At 49.0% G+C, this 24,566-nt stretch overlaps 2 protein-coding genes across 4 annotated transcripts; one reads left to right on the top strand and one right to left on the bottom strand.

Annotated features, from left to right (window-relative positions):
- Nucleotides 1-1,970: 1,970 nt before the first annotated feature.
- On the top strand, nt 1,971-10,084 carry TMEM11 (transmembrane protein 11). The gene is made up of 2 exons (XM_066640542.1): nt 1,971-2,094; nt 9,154-10,084. Exons 1-2 carry the CDS (start codon nt 2,024-2,026, stop codon nt 9,668-9,670), a joined length of 588 nt encoding a protein of 195 aa, XP_066496639.1. The 5' UTR covers nt 1,971-2,023; the 3' UTR covers nt 9,671-10,084.
- A 2,135-nt stretch (nt 10,085-12,219) lies between these two features.
- DHRS7B (dehydrogenase/reductase 7B) lies at nt 12,220-23,074 on the bottom strand. 3 transcript variants are annotated; one of them, XM_066640655.1, is made up of 8 exons: nt 20,535-20,578; nt 19,122-19,224; nt 17,863-18,038; nt 16,592-16,707; nt 16,170-16,380; nt 15,056-15,148; nt 14,412-14,564; nt 12,220-13,320 (listed from the first exon to the last, which is right to left on the bottom strand). In XM_066640655.1, exons 3-8 carry the CDS (start codon nt 18,011-18,013, stop codon nt 13,115-13,117), a joined length of 930 nt encoding a protein of 309 aa, XP_066496752.1. In that variant the 5' UTR covers nt 18,014-18,038; nt 19,122-19,224; nt 20,535-20,578; the 3' UTR covers nt 12,220-13,114. The 3 variants fall into 3 exon arrangements, with proteins under 3 accessions (XP_066496752.1, XP_066496750.1, XP_066496751.1); XM_066640653.1 differs by lacking the exons at nt 19,122-19,224; nt 20,535-20,578 and adding an exon at nt 23,029-23,074; XM_066640654.1 differs by lacking the exon at nt 19,122-19,224 and having other exon boundaries at nt 20,535-20,575.
- Nucleotides 23,075-24,566: the final 1,492 nt, after the last annotated feature.

Here is a 24,566-nt window from a genome sequence, read left to right on the forward strand (position 1 = left end):
GCTCGTAATGGTGCATCCTTACTGCAAAAAAATAAGCATCCCAGGCTGCAGTCCTATCCATGCACTTTCCTGGGAGTAAGCCCCATTAAACACAATGGGACTTACTTCTGAATAGACATGCAGAGGAAATGTGCCCACATTTAATGTGCTCCCTAAGCCACCTTCACTCATGACTACATTTCCCATGAGCACCCGCGCAGGCCTTCATTCTCCTGCCACATTTACCCAAGACTACATTTCCCATGAGCTTTCGCTCAGGTGGCCTGCATTCCCCACCACCTTCCCCCATGACTACATTTCCCATGAGCATGCGCGCAGGCGGCCTCAATTCCCCTGGCCACTTTCTCTCATGACTACATTTCCTATGAGCTCCAGCACAGGAGGTCTTCATTCAAACATGACTACATTTCCCATGAACGGGTAGATGGGACTCGTCAGCCTGGGAAGGCAGCTCATCTAAGAGAAGGAAACTCTGACCTCAAACCTCCACTGCCTTGTGGCCATATCCAGTTGTGGAAAAGGCTTCAGGAGTCAACCTCGAGGCAAAATCCGGAGCTGGAGTCCCTGAGGCAGTTCGTGGCTGAACACAGTCATGCTCTGGCAACTCCTGCGAACCTCTCCAGACTGAGAGCAAAGTCCAGCTGAAATGTCCGTGTGACTTCCTCTTTGCCGACGATGCAGCTGTCACTGCCCTCTCTGCCAAAGATCTCCAGCAGCTCACGGGTCGTTTTAGCAAGGCCTGCCAAGATTTTGGACTGACGATCAGCCTGAAGAAAACACAGGTCATGGTTCAGGATGTGGACTCGCCTCCCTGCATTACAATCTCTGCGCACGAACTGGAGGTTGTCCATGACTTTGTGTACCTTGGCTCAACGATCTCCGACACTCTTTCTCTCGATACACAAACGCATCGGTAAAGCAGCTACCACGTTTTCCAGACTCACAAAGAGAGTCTGGTCCAACAAGAAGCTGACGGAACATACCAAGATCCAGGTCTACAGAGCTTGCGTCCTGAGTACACTTCTGTACTGCAGCGAGTCATGGACTCTCCGCTCACAACAGGAGAGGAAACTGAACGCTTTCCACATGCGCTGCCTCCGACGCATCCTCGGCATCACCTGGCAGGACAAAGTTCCTAACAACACAGTCCTGGAACGTGCTGGAATCCCTGGCATGTATGCACTGCTGAAACAGAGACGCCTGCGTTGGCTCGGTCATGTCGTGAGAATGGATGATGGCCGGATCCCAAAGGATCTCCTCTATGGAGAACTCGTGCAAGGAAAGTGCCCTACAGGTAGACCACAGCTGCGATACAAGGACATCTGCAAGAGGGATCTGAAGGCCTTAGGGATGGACCTCAACAGGTGGGAAACCCTGGCCTCTGAGCGGCCCGCTTGGAGGCAGGCTGTGCAGCATGGCCTTTCCCAGTTTGAAGAGACACTTGGCCAACAGACTGAGGCAAAGAGGCAAAGAAGGAAGGCCACAGCCAGGGAGACAGACCAGGGACAGACTGCACTTGCTCCCGGTGTGGAAGGGATTGTCACTCCCGGATTGGCCTTTTCAGCCACACTAGACGCTGTGCCAGAACCACCTTTCAGAGCGCGATACCAGAGTCTTTCGAGACTGAAGGTTGCCTACATTTCCCATGAACACCTGCGCGGCACATCACCTTTGCGGCCAATTTTCCCCTCACAAAGAACACTGATGGTTTGAGCGGGAAAACGTTCCCGCCTTCTTTTGGTTTCTTTCAAATACAGTCTTTTTTAAAAAAAGAAATCACAATTGAAACGCTTCTTCTTTGTTGTTTTAAATACAGTCCTCAAAATTAAAAAAAAGAATCGTAATTAAAGCGGCTCCCCCCGCCCCCTCAGGCATTCGGGACTACTTTTCCCGTCGGGCGCCGGGGCGGTGCTGCCCCGCCCCCTCCGTCGCCCGCGCGCGCGCGGCTTGCGCTTCTCAGGCCCCGTCCCCTCCCGCCCCGCCCGCGCCTCCTCAGCCCCGCCAGCCAGTCTCTCTCTCCAAGATGGCGGCCTGGGCGAGGAGGCGCGCGGGGCCCGGCAGCTCCAGCGGGGGCGCCGCCAGCGCCAGGGAGAGGTGAGGGGCGGCTGCGAGCGGGGACGGCCTCGAGGTGGCCCTGCGGTGGAGGAGGCCCAGCAGGCCGCGCCTCGGGGGGAGCCCAGGCCAGGCGTGCGGCCCCCCACCTCGCCTGGGGGGCGGGGCTAGTGGCCCCCACTTCGCCTGGGGGGCTGAGGGGTCACTGGAGCCCCTGGAGGGGGTATGGGGCCTCTGGGGCGGAGGGTGGCTCTTGTTCTGTGGGGGTGCAGCCCCCTTAGCTCCACCCCCACACAGGGGTTGAGCTGCCCCCTTAGCTCCACCCCCCACATAGCAGTGGGGGATGGAGGGGGTCGCAGGGCAGGGGGTGTCCCAAGCCAGGAGACCCTCCTGGCTGCCAGTGGCTGGGTGGTGGCGATGGCCCCTCCCCATGCTTGGCTTGACTCTGTCTTCACCACCATGACCCTCGAGGAGATGATGCTGGGGGGCTGGAAGGCAGTGCTGGTGGTGGGGGGCCCTGGGTGGTGTAGACAGAGGTCAGGTGAAGGGGCTAAGGAGGTGGTGCTGTTGGGGCCTGGAAGGCAGGCAGTGCTGCGTGACCCCCCTTCTACCACTGCAGTGTGGGGAGGGGTCCCAAGCCAAGTATGGGGGCCCTAAGGAGGAGGTTCTGGGGCTGGAAGGTAATGGTACTGGTGAGGTCACAGGTGATGGAGCAAGAGAGGTATCTCAAGTATGGGGGGGGGGGCCTAGAAGGCAATGCTGGACAACCTCCTGCCACTCAGGGGCATCAGCTTGTGCTGGGTGAATGTTGCAGGCAGAGTGTAACTGCACCAGGAGCAGAGATGGTGGTACAGCTGGGTAGGGGGCAAGTTTCTGCCCCCCCCATGTCCCCTTGTTGGAATGGAAAAGGGACATGCTTGGGAAGGTAAAGAGGTGAAGGGCTGGGGGACAGGCAGGGTTTGCCCGAGGTTTGTGGGTGGGTACAAGAAAGGAGACCCCCCCCCCCGGTTGCTTGGTGGTGGTGGGGGTCATGGGTTGTGAGGAGAGAGGTCAAGCCAAGTATGGGGAGGGGAGGCCTAAGGAGGCGATGCTGGGGGGCTGGAAGGTAATGTTGGGTGACCCTCCACCACTCTAGGGGCATCAGGGCAATGCTTGTATCTTGTGAAGACTGCAGGGCAGAGTTCAGCTGCACAGTGAGTGGAGAGGAGGGTGCAGCTGGGTAGGGGTCCCCGTCCCCTTGTTGGGTTGGAAAGAAGCAGCAGGGTCATGCTTGGGACAGGCAAGGTCAATTCCAACTGGCCCTTGACTTTAGGCTTTCCCCCTTTCCCCAGATGTTAGGCCCAGAGATGGCAGGAGGTGCCTTACCCAGTGTGAAGCATGTTCTTGGGTGCTCCTAAAATCTATTTTTGAAGGCTGGAAATGCTCCCTTCCCCCAAAGCTTTCTGAAAGTGACCTCTTTGTGCACAGCTGTTGGTGCTGGTTGAGTGATTTGTGTGTTGGGGCATTGATGCATTGTTGTGGATTTGGAAGGTGCTGGGGTCATGGTGACTACTGAATCTGAGAGTTCGACTCTTGGCTCGCATTAGATGGGACAACCCGGCTCTCTGCAGAATTCTTGGGGGTTTCTGATCTGCTACAGTCCTAAAGTTCTTTGGGTTAAGGAGTATATTGCTTTGGAGACTTGAGCCCTCTCCCCTCTGTTGCAACTATCTACTTAAAGATCATTAAGTTACAGTCTTACCTGGAAGTTGCCACTGATTTTAATTTATGTCCTGCTGCCCAGTTTCCATGTTTCTGGCAAACTTCCCCAGTTTTTATCCTTGCTTGTTGTGCTTTTTCCACTAGGGCAGAATGAGACATTTTGAATAATTTTTACTGTGTTTTAGCTAAAAGTGGCAGAGAGTGGTCTTGAAATATGAGTGGAAAAGTAAGTTTTTGATTATATTTTTAAAAAATAGAGTTTGAATCCAAGAGAAACAGATGACACAAGTTTCACTTGAAGTTTTCCAAGCCTTAATAAGTGTAGCAATAAGTGGAGTGTCTGAAGATGCTGAGTTGTGGACCAGTAATCTGTTGAAGGTTAAGGCAGATGGAGAGCAGTGGGGACAGACAGACGGATGGACTAGTAAATCAGTGCAGGTGTGTTTCTCTGAGACCACATGGATTGGGAAGCTATTGATAGGTAGCTGGTACTAAGGATTTGCTGTGAACTAGGAAAGGAAATAATATTTTGAAGGGTCTTGTAGACCTGGATGTGCATTAACTAGGGCCAGCCATTACCTCCCCATTAAGCAAACTGGTTAAGGTTCTTTCCCCAGTCCCCAGTTTAAGGTAAGAAGCAGGTCTTGCCACATCTCCCTATACAGTACACATTCCAGAGGCAGAGCTAAACTGCTTTATGCGGTTTTGGGGATTTTAATAAGGTTGAAAGCAGCAAATAGTTCTGATCATGACTGAAGTGCTGTATCTGATAGGTTTTGGAAAACAATGCTCAATGTTTGCCAGTTGATCCTGTGACCCATCACAGGAATTAAGCCTTAGTCCTCTTCCCATAAACACAGGGGTTAGAGGAGTATCTCTGGCCACACCTTGTATTCAGCTGACCCAGGGAATTCTGTTTTCTGGTTGAAATCATCTGAGCCACATTGTATAGTGGCTTCTATCTCTCTTTCTTTTGGGGAGTTGGAAATGCACATGTAAGGTTCTGGTTACCCTCATTCATACCCCTGAGTAACATCTGTGTTTTTTTGGCTGCCAGGAATGCAGTTTGGATGCAGAGCAGATCTGATGTTCATCAAATAACTGCAGAGTTTGTTCATCTAGCATGGTAGATGTATTTCCCTTTGTTAATAAGTTGTATCGGATTTCTGCTACGCCGAGCCAGATTTCTCGTTAACAGTGAGTTTTTTGAGTTGCTCTTAGACTGTACTACTATTAGGCGGGTAGTCTAAAAGAATTAGTGTCAGAGGGATACCTAATGAATAAAGTATTGTCTGAATTGGTGCCATCTGGTCACATTTAGTAATTTGGCTGGTACCTTTGAGAAGCTGGTCAAAATATTCCATGAAGCACAGCATGCACAGGGACCCTTGTGGCCTACCTTTTTAACTGAATCTTGTTGCCATCCAAGAAAGGCTTGGCTGAAGGTGGGGTCCACTCTCATAAAATGCCTTTTATTTCAGAGCAGGTAACCACTGGGACACTTTCATATGAAACCCTTTTTGTGTGTCTGTGGTTTTATTTATTTGATTTCATTTTGAATAAAATCTGTAACTGGGCTATCCCTGGAGTTCCAAATGAAAGCTGTAAAGAACTGTTTGATCACTTAAACGTGTGATTCTCATGCTTGCATAAATTGCCAGCTATAAATAATAGACTTCACACAACAGTTGGGTTTTTGTAACAAACACAAGCCTCTTGTGTTTGTTCCTGTTTTGCTAATTTACCACATTTTATGTGATACACATTGAACCCTTCAAAAGTACTGTGTTAAGATACATAGCTGTCCTTTGACCAAACATGGTGACCTGTCAGATTGGCAACCCTAAATTCTCTCACTCAGTGTATGCAAAGTGTACAGACTGTGTTGTGTGAATAAATCTGCATGATGAGGAAATTAGCTTCTTTGGGACCTGTGTATCCTCCTCATTTCAAAAAACTCAATGTAGTGGGTATAGAGAATTGCTGGTCTCTCTGTCAAAGTCTTGTATCAAAGAGCACAGACTGAATGCAGATTCTTGTGTGCATTTCTGCACGGTGTCCATGAGCTTCAGGAACAGAATATCATCTGTTCCTGGGGACCATGTTCTGGCTGACGTGGCCAGCACCGGAAGAGGCCACTGCAACAAGGCAGCCTTAGAATTTCTCAAACATCTGCAGATTTTAAGGTTTTTTGACATTGACAGGCAAATATGTCCATTAAACTCAGAAGTTTCTGGGGTCATTTTTGCAATTTCTGAGAGCTGGTGTGGAGATTTAAGTTACAGGGTTGTGAATGAAGAAGTCTGTGGTTTGAATTTTGCCTTGGCTATGAACTTGCCAGGCAAGCTTAATCCAAGCCACTATCTCCCAGCATCCTCCTCCTGCAGACACTGTGGGGGTAATACTGTCCTGGTGCAGCACACTGTCTAATAGACTGATCTGCAAATCGGGACATTGGTTTGAATCTTGTCCCTGCCATTAACTCACTAGGTGGCCTCTGGTAAGGGGCTGACATTAGTGGGCAAACAATGGCAGAGTGAGAGATGCTCTGGGAAAAAATCTGTCTGATCTGCACTTTCTTCTCTGTTACAGCTCTGATTTTTTTTCCCCTTCGTTGTCAAACTATGTTCTGGTTTGGTGACACAATTGAAACATCGATCACTGCTTTATATAGAGTCAAGATTGTGGTCCACAGCCCGTTCCCTTCACCAAATTCTTGCACAATGTTTAACCTTGAAGTGTCTGCAGAGCTCAGTAGTGTGTTGAGCCCAGATCCTTGGCTACAAGGAGACTATAACAAGAATTGGTTGCACTTTTGCCCTGAGACAATGTCCCAGTCAGCCGTCTGGGGGAATTGGAATTCAGTGACCTGCTAAAGCTCATATGAGAATGAGACGTCTTTTTATACTTGTATCCTTGCAGAGGCCAGTGATTCTTTCCCTGCAGTAAGATTCTACTGTTTTTCAGGTGCCACTGAAAGGCATTCTTTATCCTAGTGTGTCAGTTCTCATTTCAGTAACCCTCAACTCTGCTTTGAACAGAGGAATTCTACAATTTGCAAGAAAGAAAATGGGGCTGGCTTATCCAAAAGGTGTTCAGAGATGCCTGTGTGCATTTTCTGTGGGGTATTTATATAGTCACTCCCAGTCTGGGAACAGGTTCCCTTGAAAGAGGTTTCACTAGCACTTGTACTTCTGTGTCTTAAATGCCAGGTGAAGACTCCTTTTGTCTCAGGCTTTTAATTGAGCAGGAGATGTTCATAGTCATTTCTTTGCTGCTGGCTTTGCTTTTATTTTTTTTCCCCACCATTAGTTGTTATTGGCATGACCTTCATTCTTTTGACTTGTGTGTTCATTCTGTAAACTGCTCTGAGTATAATAATAAAATAATAACTTTATTTTTATCCCGCCTTTCTCCCCGAAGGGACTAAAGGCGGCTTACAACAGGTTAAAACAGATTAAAAACATAATTTAAAAAACAGATAAAAGCATATAACACATATCATAAAAACAGTAGTCAGATAAAAAGTAATCGAGTAAAAAGAGCATAGAGCAGCAGATCGTAAAAGAATCAGGCCTGTAACCAAGTATTTAAAAATATTAAAAGGTATTGAAAAGATGTTAAAAAGGCAGAGAACTCAGAAGGCTTGTTTAAACAGAAGGGTCTTCAGGCCTCGCCAAAAAGTCTCAAGAGAGGGAGCCATTCTTAAGTCAAGGGGAAGGGAATTCCCCTTTGTTGGAAAGGTGGGATACCTACTTTAAAATAGAAACAAAAACTTATCAGGCCTGTCAGTTGGCCTGCCTTTGAATGGATAATTGACTAAATGAGAAATTGACTAAATGGAACATATTCTTGCATAAGGCCAACATTGTAGTAGAGGCATCCTTTTGGGATATTGAAGGGAGTGCAAGAAAGCATGATTTAGCTGTTGATGAAAAGGTGACCGCTCGCTGTGAAAGGGGAGGTCCGTGTTATATTTTTATATAGTCCCGTATAAAAACATATACTGTATGTTTATATTTTTACAGACCAGTGTAGTATTTTTTATCCACTGTGAGAGCAGCTCACCAGAATAGCCTCAGATGATGACCATCTGTCCCTTTTAATTTGCAGATCCACTGATTTAAGATTTGCCCCCACCAATTAACTAAAGCAGTCAGTAACTGATCAAGCGGTGTAAATCTTGGTGCATGCAGAGGTTTGATACATAGAATCTGAAAAATTTATTGGAGTCACTTTTTTAGTTGCACAGAATTCTCCCAGCAGTCTGCGAGTGTGTGTGTAAGTACTGATAAAATTTGCAGTTTTCAAGGGGGTTCCTGGATGTTAATAGATATTTGTGTGTCCCCTTCCCTACCTCAAGGACTGATGAAGAGGTAGCTCAAGGTTTGTGAAGAGGTAGCTGAACCCCCACAGTCCAGCATCCGGTCCCAAATGTGGCTGTGCTTCATGTTTTTCTTTATTATAAGAAACGCCCTGTCCTGTATCTTGACTGTTGGGTGTAAAAATGCCCACTTTTGAGGCTTGACTTGTTATCCAGGTGCCTTGGGTGATAGTTGCAGCTTTTCTTCAGGAAGTGTGGAAGTTCTTTTGACACTTTTTAGTGCCCCCCCCCCACTGATGAATGCATCTCAGAAAGTGTTAATAAGGCTGTCACATGGAGATGAATAGCCTCTGAATTTCTCCCCCCCATGCCTTCTTGAGATCCTCATCCATGCTCCTGTTTAGAGAGAGTGTTTATTTTGCCACCATGCTGAAGCTCTCGCACTCCCTGCATCGTTGAGGCAAGCACTATTCCAGGCACACTAAATAAACTCCCCTCCACACAAAGGTTTTCTTTGTTTTGAATGAGAGGGTCTGGAAAGTGAATGTGTGCAGCTGCTCCAAAGCTTTGTCCCATCCTGTTTGAAACAAAAGTGGCCTGTGGGTGGACAGCATGCATCAGGATCTGGAAGAATCTCTCCCCGACACGGTGCCTTGATGGTAGGCTAAGTTGATTATCAATACTGTGTGTCCCGAGCACAAATGCTAGCAAGGCTCCAGTCCCTGGCTGTTCCCAGTGAGAGTAGGGTCAGCTTCAAAATGAAGAGCCTCCAGAAGTTGCTGGGGTTTTTATTTTGTTTGGTAAACAGGAACCTGTCAAGTTTACATGTCACTACTAATGTAAAGATAGAGGGGAATCCATTCCAGAGATCTCTCAAGGATAATCTCTGGTTCTAAAGTCAACAATGTTCTTTGGGTCTTGCTTTTGTAGTGCAGGATCTGGATGTCCACGCTCAAGTCCCCCCGCCCCCATCCACCTATTTTCCAAGCCACTGAACTGGTTCTTGTGATGAAGCTAGCAGAGAGGGAAGCCAACCCACAGCTGATTTGGTTTAACTCTGTTTTTCCTCCCTACAGGATCACCTTGTCTGCCACGGACTGTTACATTGTGCATGAAATCTACAATGGGGAGAATGCTCAGGACCAGTTTGAATACGAGCTGGAGCAGGCCTTGGAGGCCCAGTACAAATACATTGTGATCGAGCCCACCCGCATCGGGGACGAGACGGCCCGCTGGATCACTGTCGGGAACTGCCTGCACAAGACAGCCGTGCTGGCAGGGACAGCCTGCCTCTTCACCCCGCTGGCCCTCCCCGCTGATTATTCCCACTACATCTCCTTGCCGGCCGGTGTGCTGAGCATAGCCTGCTGCACCCTCTATGGGATCTCCTGGCAATTCGACCCCTGCTGCAAGTACCAAGTGGAGTATAATGCATATAAACTTTCTCGCCTGCCCCTGCATACCCTCACCTCCTCCACCCCGGTGGTTCTGGTGAGGAAGGATGACCTGCACAGAAAGAGACTGCATAACACGATAGCACTCGCTGCCCTGGTGTACTGTGTAAAGAAGATTTATGAGCTCTATGCTGTATGATTGCGGCAGGAGACGGAGAAAGACAAAAAAGCATATTACAGATTTCCACAGTAACAACATTTGACTTTTTTTCCCCTCTTGAAGTGGTGGTGCCTGGGAAGCAGTTTGGTTTATCCAATTTTTTGTTCCGTTTTTGTTTGGGAAAAAAAAATAGAATACCACCAGTGCATCAAAGGAATTTTCAGTTCTTTCTTGCACCTCGGACATGGGTCTGCAGTGAAAACGGAACGCTTGTGGGCACCGAAGTCAGTCACACGGAATGTCAATGAAAGGAAATGATGCTAACACGGGGGTGGGGTGGGGTGTGAGGTTTTTTTTCTTTTTGAGAAACCTTTAAGTATATTGTTTAATTGTATTCTACACAACCAGCTCAAAGTGATCACTGACCATTCATTAAAGGATGAGAATTTCAAACAGTTTTGCTTGCTTTTTGGGGTTGGATGTTGCTGGTGGAGGAATGACTTTGAAGGGACTTCCTTGTAGTGGTAGGAGTGTCAAACCTGTTTCATATAGCAGGCCAAATAGCATCCATGATGCCTGCTGAGGGCTGGAAGTGATGTCATTAAGCAGCTGATGACCAGAAATAAGCACTTTTTCTCACTTAGGAACTCATCGGCAGCAAATGACAGAAGAGAAAATACCCGGTTGTCATGCTCAATTATCATGTGGGTTGTCACTGCTGAAAGGGCAGCCCACAAATGATCCCTTGTGCGGTCATAGGCAGCTACTTTATCCTGAGTCAGACCACTGGTCCATTTAAGTCTGTTGTTGTCAACACTGACTGGCAGCGGCTGTTCAGAGTTTCAGACAAGTGTCTTTTTGCCCTATCAAAGCAAAACCTCTTTCTTGGCTGTGGCAGGCTTTTGGTGGGCATCTCATTCTGGCAACTAAACCCAATGGAGGGGCATGTTTAAAACCTTTCTTGAACAGCAGCAAAGTACAGGTGAAATGGAAGGCTGCCTACCTTCCTTCCACAGTGCAGAAACAATAAAATGTGCAGCAGTTTGGGGGAAGCCCTATGGGGCAAGGCCCCTTTCCGATACAGTGTTGAAGTTAGGATTTGGATTACATTGTATGAAATGCTGTAGAAGCAGAACTTGAGGTCAAGCCCCCATTTTAGCAGTAACTTTTCTTATTGTAAAGGTCAGTTTTCCATGGGAGAGAACTTCACAGTCCCCAGGCTTCTCCTTCCAGATTGCAGCTCTGCAGCCTTCTTCCTGAAATTACCACTTCTGACAGATCGACCTTGAAAAGCAAGCCTTGGCGTGTCCACCTTGCAGAATGGTAGGGCTGTCTTCACTCAGGGCTGGTTCTGAGCCTGAGAACGGAACCGTGTCATTAAATCTTCCCCCATGCAGGTGTATCCCTTGCTGAACGTGCTAGCTGCAAGGAAGGGAGTGACCTTGAAGCGACACCCCACAAGGGCAGAGCCAAAACCCAGAGCTATCTTTAGCCCAAGGAATCTGGTATGGCAGGCAGAGTTTGCAGCCTCTGTTCAGTAGGTCAGTTTGACTAAGGGTTGAAATACGGTGACCAAACAGCACCAAGGTCTACTGAACAGCCCCAGCACGTCCCCAGTGGTGATGTGTTCTTGCTGCAGATGATGGAGAAGTCATTCCTTCAAGAACTGGCTTAAAATTAGTGGGCTTCGTTAGGGTTGATGTTTTTTTTCAAAGCCAGGAAAGCAACAGCTTCAGCAAGCTGTGCTCTTACCTTTTGGGTAGCCATAAACCATCACTATTATTTACCTACCTATCTGCAGAGTGGAAAAGAGAGGTGACAGTTCTGCTGTTCGCAACAAACTTCCCTTTTATTCCTCCATTGGGAATGAGAGCTGAGGTGGGACTATGTATTTGCATTACAAGCCTGGTGGACTGTATGGGGCACAAACTAAATAAAGGCATTGGCTATCATTCTGCTTTCCAAAACCAGACTGAAAAGATTCTGAATTTGGTGGGGAAAGAAAGGGCAGGACATGTGCAGAATCTAGTTCTGGAGAGCTCTGTGGGGGCTCACAGTCAACTTCACATTGTTTAGGTAGCAGATACATAAGAGCAGGGAAGGGGCTGGACGTTTGGTGATGAGGTCATCGCACTGCTGAACTTCTGGGTTCCTGTGCTCTTGGATGCAGCTGTGTGGGTGCTTGGCTTGAAAGGCATGGCAAAGCTGCCTGTCCAGGCTTGCAGAGCCCTTGTGCAACGCAGGGACTTGGCAAGCCTGGAAAGGCAGCTCTGCCGTGCTTTGTCCAGCATTCCGCAAACTGGGTGGACAGGCTTTGCCTTCCAACCAAGCTCTGCGCAGGCTGGATTACTTTAAGCGGCAGGCCGGATTTGGTCCACAGGCCATAGGTTGTCAACCTTTATCTTAAAGTCTAGTTTTCATATCACACCCATCTGAGCCTCCACCAAGAAGTATTCCCCTGAAGGCCAGTTTTGCTGTGTGCCCTCTTGGAGGGACAAAACTAGAGCTGATACACATTACTGCATATCAAGTGCCAAAGGTGATAAAAAAGAAAAGGTAATGTCCTTATCTCATGGGAGGCTATTAGAAGGCCAAAGGGGAGCCTGTTCCTACTGGCGTTTTTCAGTCATTTGTGTGGGTTCCGAGCTGCTTAAGCAAGACAGTGACAGGATGTTGGAATGCTGCCCTGGCTACTAAATTCAGCTGCTCGCACAATGAACATACAGTGCACACGTTGTTCTGTCTCCAATTTGGGCTCTTTTAATAGTAATGAGTGAGTCAAGGAAGCGGTGTGTGTTTTCCTCAAATGTAACTGCAGTAAAAACAATTTCATCACGCACACAGCCATGGGGGGACAGACTGCTGTGGTCCTGTTGCTTCAAGCCCCCTCCCAGAACAGGCTCGACCCTTAACAGGTGAGGCTGTCCTTGTAAGCACTGGGAACAAGTGGGGGCTTTGGGCAACAAGGGCACTGAAGAGGCAATTTGTTCCTGCTTACTGGTGAAAAGTTAAGTGCAGCCAAGTGAGACGCGAGAGGCAGCCTGGAATAGCTCTTCAGTTTTTCAGCAGGCAGTGGTAGAGACAAGTGACTCCTGTAGCTGGGCCGCCTGCCGTTAAGCACAAACCATAGCCTAGTCAAGAGCACAGCTGAAACCATCTTCCAGAACAGTCTCAAAGTGCATGGGGAGTATGGAAGACCACACCTCCTGTTACCTTCAGTGTGCAGGAGAACTTCATGAGGTCCGGATCTCTTGTGCCTCTTCTAATAAAGCCCTTCTCAGGAAACCAGTGACAACAGCAGCCCTTTCTTCCTTCCTCACTGTCAAGGTTTTACAGCCAGAATGGGACTGGACCTGACCCCCATGCAAAAGAAAAAATGCAATGACTTCCACCACTCTTGAGTTCAATGCTTCCCACAGCCCTTAGATGACACAATAACAGGTGGCTTCTGGTGTGGCCAGAGAGGCTTCGGCCCAGGCAGGGCTAGGTATCCTTGACTTTCCTCTCCTTTTGGGCTCTAGCGGCCATCAGGCTGAAGAAAAGCTGGGGACAGAGGGTCCGCAGATACACAGCCAGGGAGGGCATCAAGCCAGCAGTCAGCACTTCCTTCTTCTTCTCTCCAACAGCAGCGAGAACAACATGGGCCACCTCCACCGCTGCCTTGCCTTCTTTGGTCGTCTTGTCCATCACTGGAAAGAAACAAGAAGTGACAGATGCAGCAGGTCATGTTCAGCTACACCTATTTAAAAAATTATAACCCAAGAAGGGTGCGAGGCAGCTAACAAGAAGGGCTAAAACAGACTAAATAATAAAGGCTATATTATATTTATTAATAATAAATATTAATAATAATAAATCAGGCTAAATCAATAATAACAGACTATGAACCAAGAGCAACAGCTTACACAGTAAAAGAAGCTAGCACAAAGCAAAGCGGTCAGTGAGCAGGAAAAAATACAGCAGCCAGCAAAGCCCTGCTCAAAGAGCTGTTTATAGCCTGTGCTGAAATGGAGGGAGGATGCTAGCCATAGTTCCTGCTGCTGGGAGTTCCACAGGCTACTAGCCACCACCAAGAAGGCCCCCTCACATGTCACCACCAGCTGAGCTTCTGAGGGCAGTGAAATCTACAAGAGCACCTGACCAGATAAGGGAGAAAGAGTTATCCCCTCTTCCATCGCCCTTCTTAGGAGAGGAAAAGTCACCTCCAAGGCTAAAGGCAGGATGGTCCAGGAGCAAAAGGCAAGCCCATCAAACCAACTGATTGCTTATAACAATTCTCTGCCTGTGTCATGATTTGAGAAGCCAGAATGATTTCTTGGAAATGTGTCAGGGGAGCTGAGGGTCTGTGGTTTCCGCAGATACTGGCACAAGGGTAACAAGCGCTGTGGGGTGAAGCTCGGGCAGTGACTTCAGCTGCCTCTGAGTGCTCGGCCCTGCTGCCCTCTTGGGATAAAGATGCAGCCTGGACCTGCTTATTATAATTAAGGAGGGCTCAAATCAATACAATGAATATTTATATCAACATGTATAAAATAGATAAGATTGTTCAGAGGGCAAGTATCTGGTGGGACACAGTGGCTGAGAGACTGAGCTGCAAATCGGGACTCCCCCAGTTGAAATATCTCCCTTGAACATCTTGGTGGTCCTAGGCGAGCCCCTCCCTCTCACGCTTCAGTCTTCCCCATCTGCAACATGGGGGCAATCATACTCAGGCAGAGCACAGTTAAAATATTCAACTTCACAGGCAACTCTTGCAGCCCGTCTCCAAGCCAGCCCTCACCTCCATATTGGGACCCATCTGCTGTGATAGCATTGAGGGACAGGTTTGTCTGAATGTAGCCAGGGCTGACGACAGTCACGTCGATGTTGTACTGTTTGACTTCCGCACGCAGGCAGTCGAAAAAGGCTTGGGTGGCGTGCTTGGAGGCTGCGTCTGCAGGGAAAGCAAAGGTAACCAGCTCAAAGGCAGGGACTGAGCCGCAGTTTCCCAGTTGGGTTACATCACATAAGGTGTGGCCTACATGGTCACGCATGTTGCTACTGGCCAAGGCAGGTGCATGCAGCCTCCATAATCCCAAGCAGGCCTCCTTCAATCACCAAATGCAGAGAAAAGGCAAGTCAGTGAGCATGGGACCACCTTCCATTTTGGGATGGATCTCTGTCCCAGCCCAACGCAGTTTTTTTGCACCATGGCAGCTGTTGGGTGCTTTTCCTTTGTTAAAGGGTCTTTAAGAACACAAAGCTAAACTGAGAGCTAAACACAAAGCTAATTCTGCAGAGTTCTCCGCAAATACTCTTTAAGTTTCACAGCCGCAAGGTAGGCCTTCACTTCCATTTTGCAGCTGGAAACACATTCCAAGTGAGCAACTTGCCCTATCCAGCCAAGCAGCTAAAGTTTTCTAAACCTCCGGGAGCAGCACTTACAGGCAGAGCGGAAAGGAATGCCAATTTTGCCTTGAACGCTGCTGATTGCCACCACATGGCCTTGTCGTCTCTTGATCATGGAAGGCAGAAGAGCTGGCAGAAGAGAAAGAAGGGAAGGGGAACGAGGAAATAAAACCATGCTACCCTTCGTGCCACATTCCTAGTTTCTTCCCAAGGCTCCGACTAGAACTCCACTCTTACTCATTTCTATTCCTTGCTTCAATCCCTTTGAAAACCTGGATCACAGAAGCGAAATTATGCATTCAGGCTTCATTGGTATAGTTCTATTTTAGGCAGGAGATCTGGGTTTCCCCAACACAGAATGTGTATTTTGGCGTATCCTGAGCACAAGTGCAGCTAAGCGGACCTCGCATTTGCAACCACTGTGGCCAGGAAAGAAAACACCGATGGTCATATTAGGAGAACAAGAAATAAAGTGGCATTTACAGGGACTGCAGAGTCTGCCTATGGGAGGGAGGAAATTTCCACTTGAGCCTGGGCATACTTATTTGAAAGGCTGTCCCACGGAACTCAGCAAAGGCTACTTCTAGGCAAGTCTTTTTCTTAGAGAAGCAGGGGGTCTGGGAAAGGAGGTATGAAGCACAGGGCGTGGGCAGAGATTGCAGCGAGAGCCAGACTGGCACAGCCAGATAAAATCTTGACTTGAGGCACTGGGAAGCTATTAATGAAGGTGTGTGCGGTTTGTCCAACCACATGCTGGGGGAAGCCTGCTCACCCGTCCTTACCATCCTACCATTCTTTGGAGGTTTGCGGTGACATCCAAACCTGGAAGTGAGTGGCTGATGATGTTATCATGTGATGAATTTCGAGCCATCCATTTCCAGGTTCCGAGGGCATTGCAGCTTTTGGAAACTTTGAGAACCGCTGAAAGCTGATCTCCAAGGGCTGCTTTTGCAATTTACCCCCTGCTAACTGGGCTATGAAAAAAAAGATCTACTAGCTAGCTGTGCTGGGGACCCCAAGAGGCCTGAAGGTCACAGCATCTTACTCTGAGCATCTCTCTCTGCAACCCTCTGCCCAGAGACATCTGTCCTTTGGGTGTTCAAGGCTGCATCTCACTCATCACAAAGGAGGTAAGGAGATTCAGCATTACCTTTCGTCAACGCAATGGGGCCAAAATAGTTGGTATCCATGACCTTTCTGTCCACCTCCACCGCTGTGTCCACAATGGTCCCGCGGTAGCTGATCCCGGCATTGTTGATCAGGACGTCTACATGACCTGCACACTTCAAAATCTCCCCAGCAGCACTAACCACAGCATTGGTGTCCGAGAGGTCAAAGACCACAGTGTGATGGGTATGGACCTGACCGGGCAGGGTGGAGGAGAAAAGCAGCTGTAAACTTCTGTTATGGTTTGCTGGATGACACTTATGTACTTTTTTAAAAAACTACAAGCTGCCCTGGAACCTCCTTTTCAGAAGAGGAAAGGTGGGACGAAGGTGCTTTAAAACGAACGACACTCCACTGCAGAACGGGAGTCCTCCCATCTCCTGCAGCCCGCTTTCCCTTACTTACATTTTTGGGGTGACCGGGGGCAGCAGCCAGCTCCCGTAGAAGGTCCTGCAGCCTCTCTCCATTCCGACCGCAAAGCACCAGTTTGGACCCGGCAGCATGGAATGCTTTGGCACATTCTGGGCCAGAAAGAGAAAGGCGAAAGACTTCAAATGTGAATCACGTCAAGAGAGACCTTCCAGGCATGGTTTCCCTGTGGTGCAGTGGCCATGACTTGTGTGTGTGGGGGGGGGGGGAGAGCTGTCTCTCTCCAGCTCTCTGCACGTACCAGATGACTTGACAGAGCTGGTGATGGTCAAATCAACGTTTGTGAACCCAAGTACTAAAATCCAAACACCGACTTTCCAAGCATCTTCACTATCTTGCTTCTAACAATCCGATACTCTCCCGTTCCCGCCTCCCACAATCTCTTCAGACTCTTTCCCTTTTGTGGAAAACCAAAATGACCACCACTGTTTCCCTGACTGTTCATCCTCTCTACTCTTTCAAAGCACGACAGCCCAATCCTATGCATGTCTACTGAGGAGGAGGAGAAACCAGCTCTACTAAGGTAGCCCCCTCCCAGCCTCCCCAATGCTATGAATCATTGAAGCCATTTAAAATGTTTCTTTCTGTTTTCACTGTACATGTACAAAAAATTCTGGGCTCATCCAAGCAGAATGACCAGTGCCTGAACCTGAAGCTGCTGGCTGGAGGTTTCCACCCAAGGTAGAAGCATCGGGTTTGCACAATGGTCACCAAGCTGGCAGGCCGCCGTCTGGGCTGGGGGAAAGCAAATTTCAGATAGGGAGGCAAATCCCAAGATAAGTGGATTGTTCCTTCTGCCACCACCCACGGTGAGCATTTGCAGCCGCTGCACCCAAGAGAGAGGCGAGACAACAGTCCAGGTGCAGAAGAAGGGAGGTGGAGAATGAAGTACCAGACAGCTGACTTTAAAAGGCTGTTGCCGTCTTGTAGTTTGTGTACATCCTAAGGGGTTCCTGGAAGTTCCTTAATGATAATGGAGCACCAGACTGGCACTGCTTTGGGACTAACATTGCGACCAGAGTGCCTGCTTGCTTACCATCTTCTCAATCTATACGTTTGGAAAGAGATATTACAAAGGTACCTCCAGAACCCCCTCATGTCACAAGGAAACTGACCCTGGAGGAGAGCAAAGCTACGTTGGAGGACAGCAAAATGAAAACCTCTTTCGCTGACCTACGTGGGGAATCATGCTGCAAAGGTACACACTGTCCTGCTTCCCCTCCATACAGAAAAGCCCCAGAACCTACCTTTCCCTAGGCCAGAAGTAGCTCCCGTAATCACCACGACTGCGTCCTTGAGGTAGGCCCTCATCCGCATTCTCTGCAGCAGCCGAAAGAGACCAAATACTCCCAGGCTGCCAAAAAGCAGGGGGAGGATGACACTCGAGGTGAGATCCATCAGTTTCCCTCTGTAGCTGCTCCTCCTGGAGTCACAGGAATATAAGCAGAAGACCAGCACTTGACATGAGCCTACGGTGAACCTCCTTCCATCCCGGTGCTTACACATGCAACAGACTCAGCCCAACACAGCAGCAACCTGAGGGTCTGTCTGCGACATGTGGAAATCAGTCAATGAGGGGCCAGAGAGCACCTGGGTCAGGCTCACCCTCCCAAGTCTCCCTCTCAGGGTGCCCCCTCTCCAGCCACAGGATAAATGCCTACCGAAACAGGAAATGTATGTTTTCTATCAGAGGGTGCATCGAGGCATGTATCAGACTTGTAAATAGTCCCTTGCTTGGTGGCCAGTGGCAAGTCAGACTGGGCAACTAGGCTCCTGCAAACTGAGAAAGCCAGTTCCCCCACCTTCCCATCCACTTGCAGTGGTCAGTGTGCCCAAAACAACAGACATGGGTGCACGTGCACAGACATGCTTGTACAGTTTTTAGCGTGAAATTGTACAAACGCAACAGAAGAGCAGCTCTGCTGGATCAGGCCAGAGGCCCATTGAGTCCAGCATCCCCTTCACGGTGCCCATCAGCTGTCTCTAAGAAGCTCACAAGCAGATAAACACAACCTTCCCCTTGCCATCATGCCCCTGCAACTGATGTCGTGTCTCTTTTGCACCTCACATTTTTGGCTGCATGCCTTATTTTCAGGTGTGCAAACGAAAATGCGATGTGCGAATGGGACAAATGTATTTGGAAATTCGCAAGCGCGTAGAATCGTTCTGGGAGTTAACTAGCAGCTCTTTCAGGAGCTTGAATATTCCCTAAAATGAAATCCCACAGGCACATCTCTCACCAGCTCAGGAACATTCCATGCTCTGTCTATCTGGGAGGGTATTATCTAGGACAGCTCTTCAGCACAGCATCGCTTTCAGCGGTCACTTTTTTTTTAAGATTCTGAGCCCTCAGGGAACCGACCGATCTTACCCAAACCATTTCACAAACGAGGCAAGAATCCAACTCAAGCAGAGGCAGCAAAACACACAGAATGGAGAGGAAAGGAAAAATGGCCGGCCACCTTGCGAACGCCTGTGTCTCTGGAGCCACAGTCAGAGACAATACCTTAGCACACACAGGGTCTCGTGATGCTGGAGAAAGTTCGGCCCCAAATAAACACGGCACCAGGTTAAGGGATTCCATTTTGCCGTTGTAGAGAGTACGTTTTCTACAGGGAGAGTATTCAGTCAGGACTGTCGTCAGAAACCATGCACAGCAGTAGAGATTTCAAGTGGTTTATCAAGGATATGGGCTGGGAATGAGTTGCGAAAGCAACAGAGCATCCAGCGTGACCACTCGGCTATTGCGCTGTGCACTACACATTTAGTCTTCCCGACGTACCGCCTCGTGAACCACATTTGTGTTTCCGCATCTTTGGGACTACGTGGGGCAAATGAGCAGGTCATCACAATGAACAACAAATAGGGAAAACAGTCTATTAATATGTGATGTCAGCTGTGAACCAGCCAAGGTTAAGCCATTGATGGCATGGGACAGACAAAGAACATGATGTCCTCCCTTCATCCCATTCCCGGCACCAGCTGGCCTGAATGGTCTTGCAACCAAGGAGCCATTTTGTTCCCGTTGCCCAGCCAAATGCGGTTGGCAGTGTGCTCCCGAAGCTATAGTTCCTTGCCCTGATTTTCAAACCAACCCTGAAGTATCCTTCAACTCAGACTATGCCTTTGGGAATTTCTCAAGCCAGAAAATATGTGTCCCTGAGAGGCAAAACCTTATTAAATATCCTCAGTCTTGCTTGCACCAGGATATTATTCTGGGGCAGTCATCTAGGAATCATGCAGCACAGGGATTTGGAGGTGGGAGTGTACTGCATCCTGCTATGACTTGGGCAATGCTGAATTTCAATTGGCTAATCGCTTGACTGGCACCTGGCAAGAGCATTGATTGAATGTGCCTGTGACTGGTTAACAGGCATCTTACCTAAGTCAGCTCACATCAACACATGCAAATGAAAAGTAATTTCTTCCAAAGTCATTCAGGGACTAACACGGCACAAAAGGCACCATGTTGCAATCAGCACAGATCGCCTTTGTAGGAGGGATTCCAATACAGCGTGCCCTCTACAAAAGTTCTCCCTCGGCAATGCCTGTTCTCAGCTACAGTTCCTTCAGGGCCATTTGCACATGAGGTCTTTAGACATGAGGTCTAAAGCTGCCCTCACTTCAGATGGGAACATGAGACTTCTATTGCTCAGAATGTTTGTTGGCACTGTTGTCTCTTGGTGCTGGTATTTACAACCCACTGACATGGACACAAATACAGAGATTGATTCCAAGGCACACACAAAAACACTCTAAGCAAAAGATACTCTTGTAGTCAGAAGTGCCATTAGGAAAAGGACGGCATGAAACGTAACCACTTGTCTTATTGTAAACTTAACCTCAGTGTAAAAATAGTGCAAGAGAGGCCTCATCCGGTCACCACCCCCTGTGGTCCGAAGAACAGACAAGATCCTACCTTTTCGCAAAGGGCTGTCTTTGCCTGAAGCATGTCCTGCATTGGGGTCTGTCTCAAAGCTTTGACGGAGGCTGACAGATTTAAATAGGGAAATGGCAGGTTGCCCAGTCGACACTTTTAGTTCAACCCTGGCCCAAGTAACCAAGGATAGCCTCCAAGAACAAACCTCTATGTGTTTTAGGTTGAGATTCTATGTGTTTTAGGTTGAGTGAGAAGATTTGGAAAGATGAATTTAGAAGCATTTTTTTTCCCCTGCTGCAAGTGGTATGAGTGTGTTTTAAAGGTACATCCTACCTGAATTGTTTTCTCTCACTAGAGCAGTGTTTCTCAAACTGTGGGTTGGGACCCACTAGGTGGGTTGCGAGCCAATTTCAGGTGGGTCCCCATTCAATGCCATATTTTATTTTTAATATATTAGACTTGATGCTACCATGGTATGTGACTGTATTTGGGGAAATGTTCCAGACCTGTACTTTTAACAAGGTACTATGTACATTCTTTCAACAATGATAGTCAACAGGACATTTCTGGGTAAGTGTGGGTAGGATTGCAGCCTAGGATTGTGAAAAATGTTCCTGCTTGATGATGTCACTTCCAGTCCTGACATCACTTTCGGTGGGTCCCGACAGATTCTCATTCTAAAAAGTGGATCCCGGTGCTAAATGCGTGAGAACCACTGCGCTAGAGTGTTCAAAGCTGCTTACAACAACATTTTTAAGAACAAAAGCAAAAATCAAAGCAGCAAACACACAACTGCCACAGAGACAGACAAATCAAATGGAGAAGAGAGTAGAACAAACCACAAAGGGCTGCTCAGGCCTCAGCACCAGCCTAGCCTCAAAAAGACATGCCAGAGGCCCTTCCTCCTAGATCATTCTACAGAGTCAGAACATTGACACACCTAGCCCAGGACTGTCTCTATTATGACTGGTAGGGCCTCTCTGGAATCTCAGGAAAAGGTCATTCCCAGTCCCAAAGATGCCAGGGATTTAACTGTGGACCTAGCACATGGTTCTGCTATCAAGCTGCAATCACTGAAGGTTGCAGAGAAAAGCATGAAGACATATGGGCAGTCTTTGGTACTCAAGGTGCCCAAGCACCACTGCAGGCAGTTTGGAACATGAAACATCATTTTTTTTCTCCTTCTGTGATCCTCTACTAGCTCTATGCTGTTTCAATTCAGACACAATCTGTCCTTCCAACACCCACATTTTTGCAGAACCCCACCTTTCCCAAGATCTCCGTTTCTTTCTTCCCTGCAGTGCTATATGCCAACAGCAGATCCCATCTCCATTGCTTCCTCCCACACCACCACCACCTTATGGTGTAAACTGCCTTATGGTACACCTCTGCTACAAGCCACCCATCTAACCCCTGGCATTACAGGGTGATGCTGATTTTCTGTGATGATTTTCTATATTTAAAATAATTCAGAGAAAAACTTAAAAGTGTGTTTGGTTTTGCATATTACCAGATCCAGCTGCTGGCACTACATGGGCGGGTAGACCTGGGAAGCCTGGTAGACCTGGGCTCCCAAACAGTGGCATCACTAGGGTTACGTCACCTGGTGTGGGAGGCCAGTGTGTCACCCTCAAGATGGACCTCCTTCCATGAAGTGGGTGGGGCAACAACCCACACGGTGGGCGTGGTGATGCACCATTGCCCCAGCCCCGCTGGTTTTTTGGCTATAACTTTTCTTAGTATATATTTCAGTGTGGTTTATTTCATGGCATACTGCGTGGCATTTTACATCAAATGATATATAACATGATGGTATTATTCAAAAATAATTCAAAAAAAGATTATAAACATTTGGGCCAATAGTGGTGTCACCCGCCCCCCCATGCACGTCACCTGCACCCCCTAGCGACACCACTGCTTCAAAGACTTTTCTGGCAGTCAACACCCTCCCCCTGCCCTGCTTCGCCCCTTGCCCACCCCCATTCGGCCTACTCCTGTCACCACCCTCCCCCCACTCTGTTTTACCCTTCCCCTCCCTCTTGAGAGAAGGGCTCTGCATCGGGAAGCCTGGTAGACCTGGGCTCCAAGGACTTTTCATCCTGCCCTTCCTCCAGGGGTGGCAGTGCATAGCCCCCACCCCTCCTTTGGGCTTCACAACAACCCTGTAAGTTAACCAGGCAATAGCCCTACTCTTTACCTGACTATTGCTCCCCCCCCCAATATTTTCACCCTGCCCTTCCTCAGAAGATGACAGCCCACCCCTCTTTTGGGCTGCACAACGACCCTGCAAGGTAGACCAGGTGATAACCCCTCCCTTTACCTGACTATCAGCCCCCCCCCCATATTTTCACCCTGCCCTTCCTCAGACAGTGCACAGCCCACCCCTCCTTTGGGTTCACAACGACCCTGCAAGGTAGGCCAGGCTGCCAGGTGGGGGCTGCTTCAAGGTCTCAGCCTGGGTCCCCTCCCCAAGGTGGTTCTTGACTCCCCTGGCTTAGAGCAAGCTCCCCTTCCCATATTGGGCTCACTCTACCTGGCTACCACAGTCACCATGACCACCAACGCGGAAGTGGGCTGACGTTGGCCACGCCCCTTCGCCTGGCCTCGCCCAATCACAACACACCTTGCGTTCTGAGCCGGGGAGGTGGGGCTAGCGAGGGGGCGGGACTCCGGGGAACTCAAAAGGCGACGTACCGGGTCCGTTCGCGTTAAGTGTTCCCCCGGAAACGCGAGCTCAGCGTTTGAGGTTCCGGCACTAGGGCTTTGGGGGAATGTGTATGAGGTGTGGCTGTTGAGTCCTCACCTGGGGGCTCCTGTGGGTGGGGTCAGGTGGCCCACTGAGGGGGCACCCACTGCTGGGGGCCTGGCCCAGGGGGGCAGCGCAGCCCAGGGACATGTGGTGCGTGGGAGGCAGGTGAGGCAGAGCCTCTCCACTGGAGTCCTTCGCAAAGCACCCCCGCAGTTTGAGGCACCCACAACCCACGTGCTCTACCTCTGCCTCACCTGCCTCCCACCCACTGCACACCCCTGCTTCTTTAGGACCTTGTGGTCCTCACAGTGGCACTTTTCGAAGAACTCTCTGGGACCTCATGGTCTTTGTGATCCTTGCAGTGGCACTTTTAGAAGAACTCCAGTGGGGAGACTCTGTCTGCCTCACCTGCCTCACTTCCCACCCTACGCACCACACATCCCTGCTACTCTAAGACCTCATGGTCCTTGCAGCAGCGCTTTTCAAAGGACTCTGATGGGGAGGCTCTGCCTCACCTGCCTCCCCACTCAATGCACATCCCTGCTGCTCTAGGACCTCATGGTCCTCATGATCCTCGTGGTGGTAATTTTCGAAGGACTCTGGTAGGGAGGCTCTGCCTCACCTGCCTGCTCACCCACTGCACGTACCTGCAGCTGTAGGACCTCATGGTCCTCACGGTTTTCATGGTCCTTGCAGCGGAACTTTTCAAAGGACTTTTCATGAGGAGGCTCTGCTTCACCTGCCTCTCCATCCACCACACGTTCCTGCTGAGGTCAATGGAGCTTACTCCCATGTAAGTGTGGATTTACAGCCTTAGGCTGCAGGCTGCATGCATGGGGCACCCCCCTTAGGGCTACAGCCTTTGGGGCTCTTCAGTCTAAGGCCCTGAAAGAGGTCATGACTGAGACATACAAAATTATGCAGTGGATGGGTAGAGAGGATAGAGGGATGTTCTTTTCCCTCTCACACAACACCAGAACCAGGGGGCATCCACTCAAATTGAGTGCCAGGAGAGTCAGAACAGACAAAAGAAAATATTTCTTTACCCAGCATGTAGTTAGTCTGTGGAAGTCACAGGATGTGGTGATGGCACTTGACCTGGATGCCTTTAAAAGGGAATTAAACAGATTTCTGGAGGAAAAGTCCATCACAAGTTACAAGCCATGATGGGTATGTGCAGTGTTGGCAACCTTCAGTCTCGAAAGACTCTGGTATCGCGCTCTGAAAGGTGGTTCTGGAACAGCGCCTAGTGTGGCTGAAAAGGCCAGTCCGGGAGTGACAATCCCTTCCACACCGGGAGCAAGTGCAGTCTGACCCTGGTC

The sequence above is a fragment of the Tiliqua scincoides genome, chromosome 13 (assembly GCF_035046505.1).
Source record: "Tiliqua scincoides isolate rTilSci1 chromosome 13, rTilSci1.hap2, whole genome shotgun sequence".
Lineage (NCBI taxonomy): Eukaryota > Metazoa > Chordata > Lepidosauria > Squamata > Scincidae > Tiliqua > Tiliqua scincoides.

Coding starts and splice junctions, on each gene's coding strand:
- TMEM11 (XM_066640542.1), top strand. CDS start 2,024: ATGGCGGCCTGGGCGAGGAGGCGCGCGGGGCCCGGCAGCTCCAGCGGG. Junction 2,095..9,153: donor GCCGCCAGCGCCAGGGAGAG/GTGAGGGGCGGC, acceptor TCCTCCCTACAG/GATCACCTTGTCTGCCACGG.
- DHRS7B (XM_066640653.1), bottom strand. CDS start 23,048: ATGGTGACTGTGGTAGCCAG. Junction 16,381..16,591: donor CCCCCGGTCACCCCAAAAAT/GTAAGTAAGGGA, acceptor CTGCCCGGTCAG/GTCCATACCCATCACACTGT. Junction 14,565..15,055: donor CATTCCTTTCCGCTCTGCCT/GTAAGTGCTGCT, acceptor CTTTCCCTGCAG/ACGCAGCCTCCAAGCACGCC.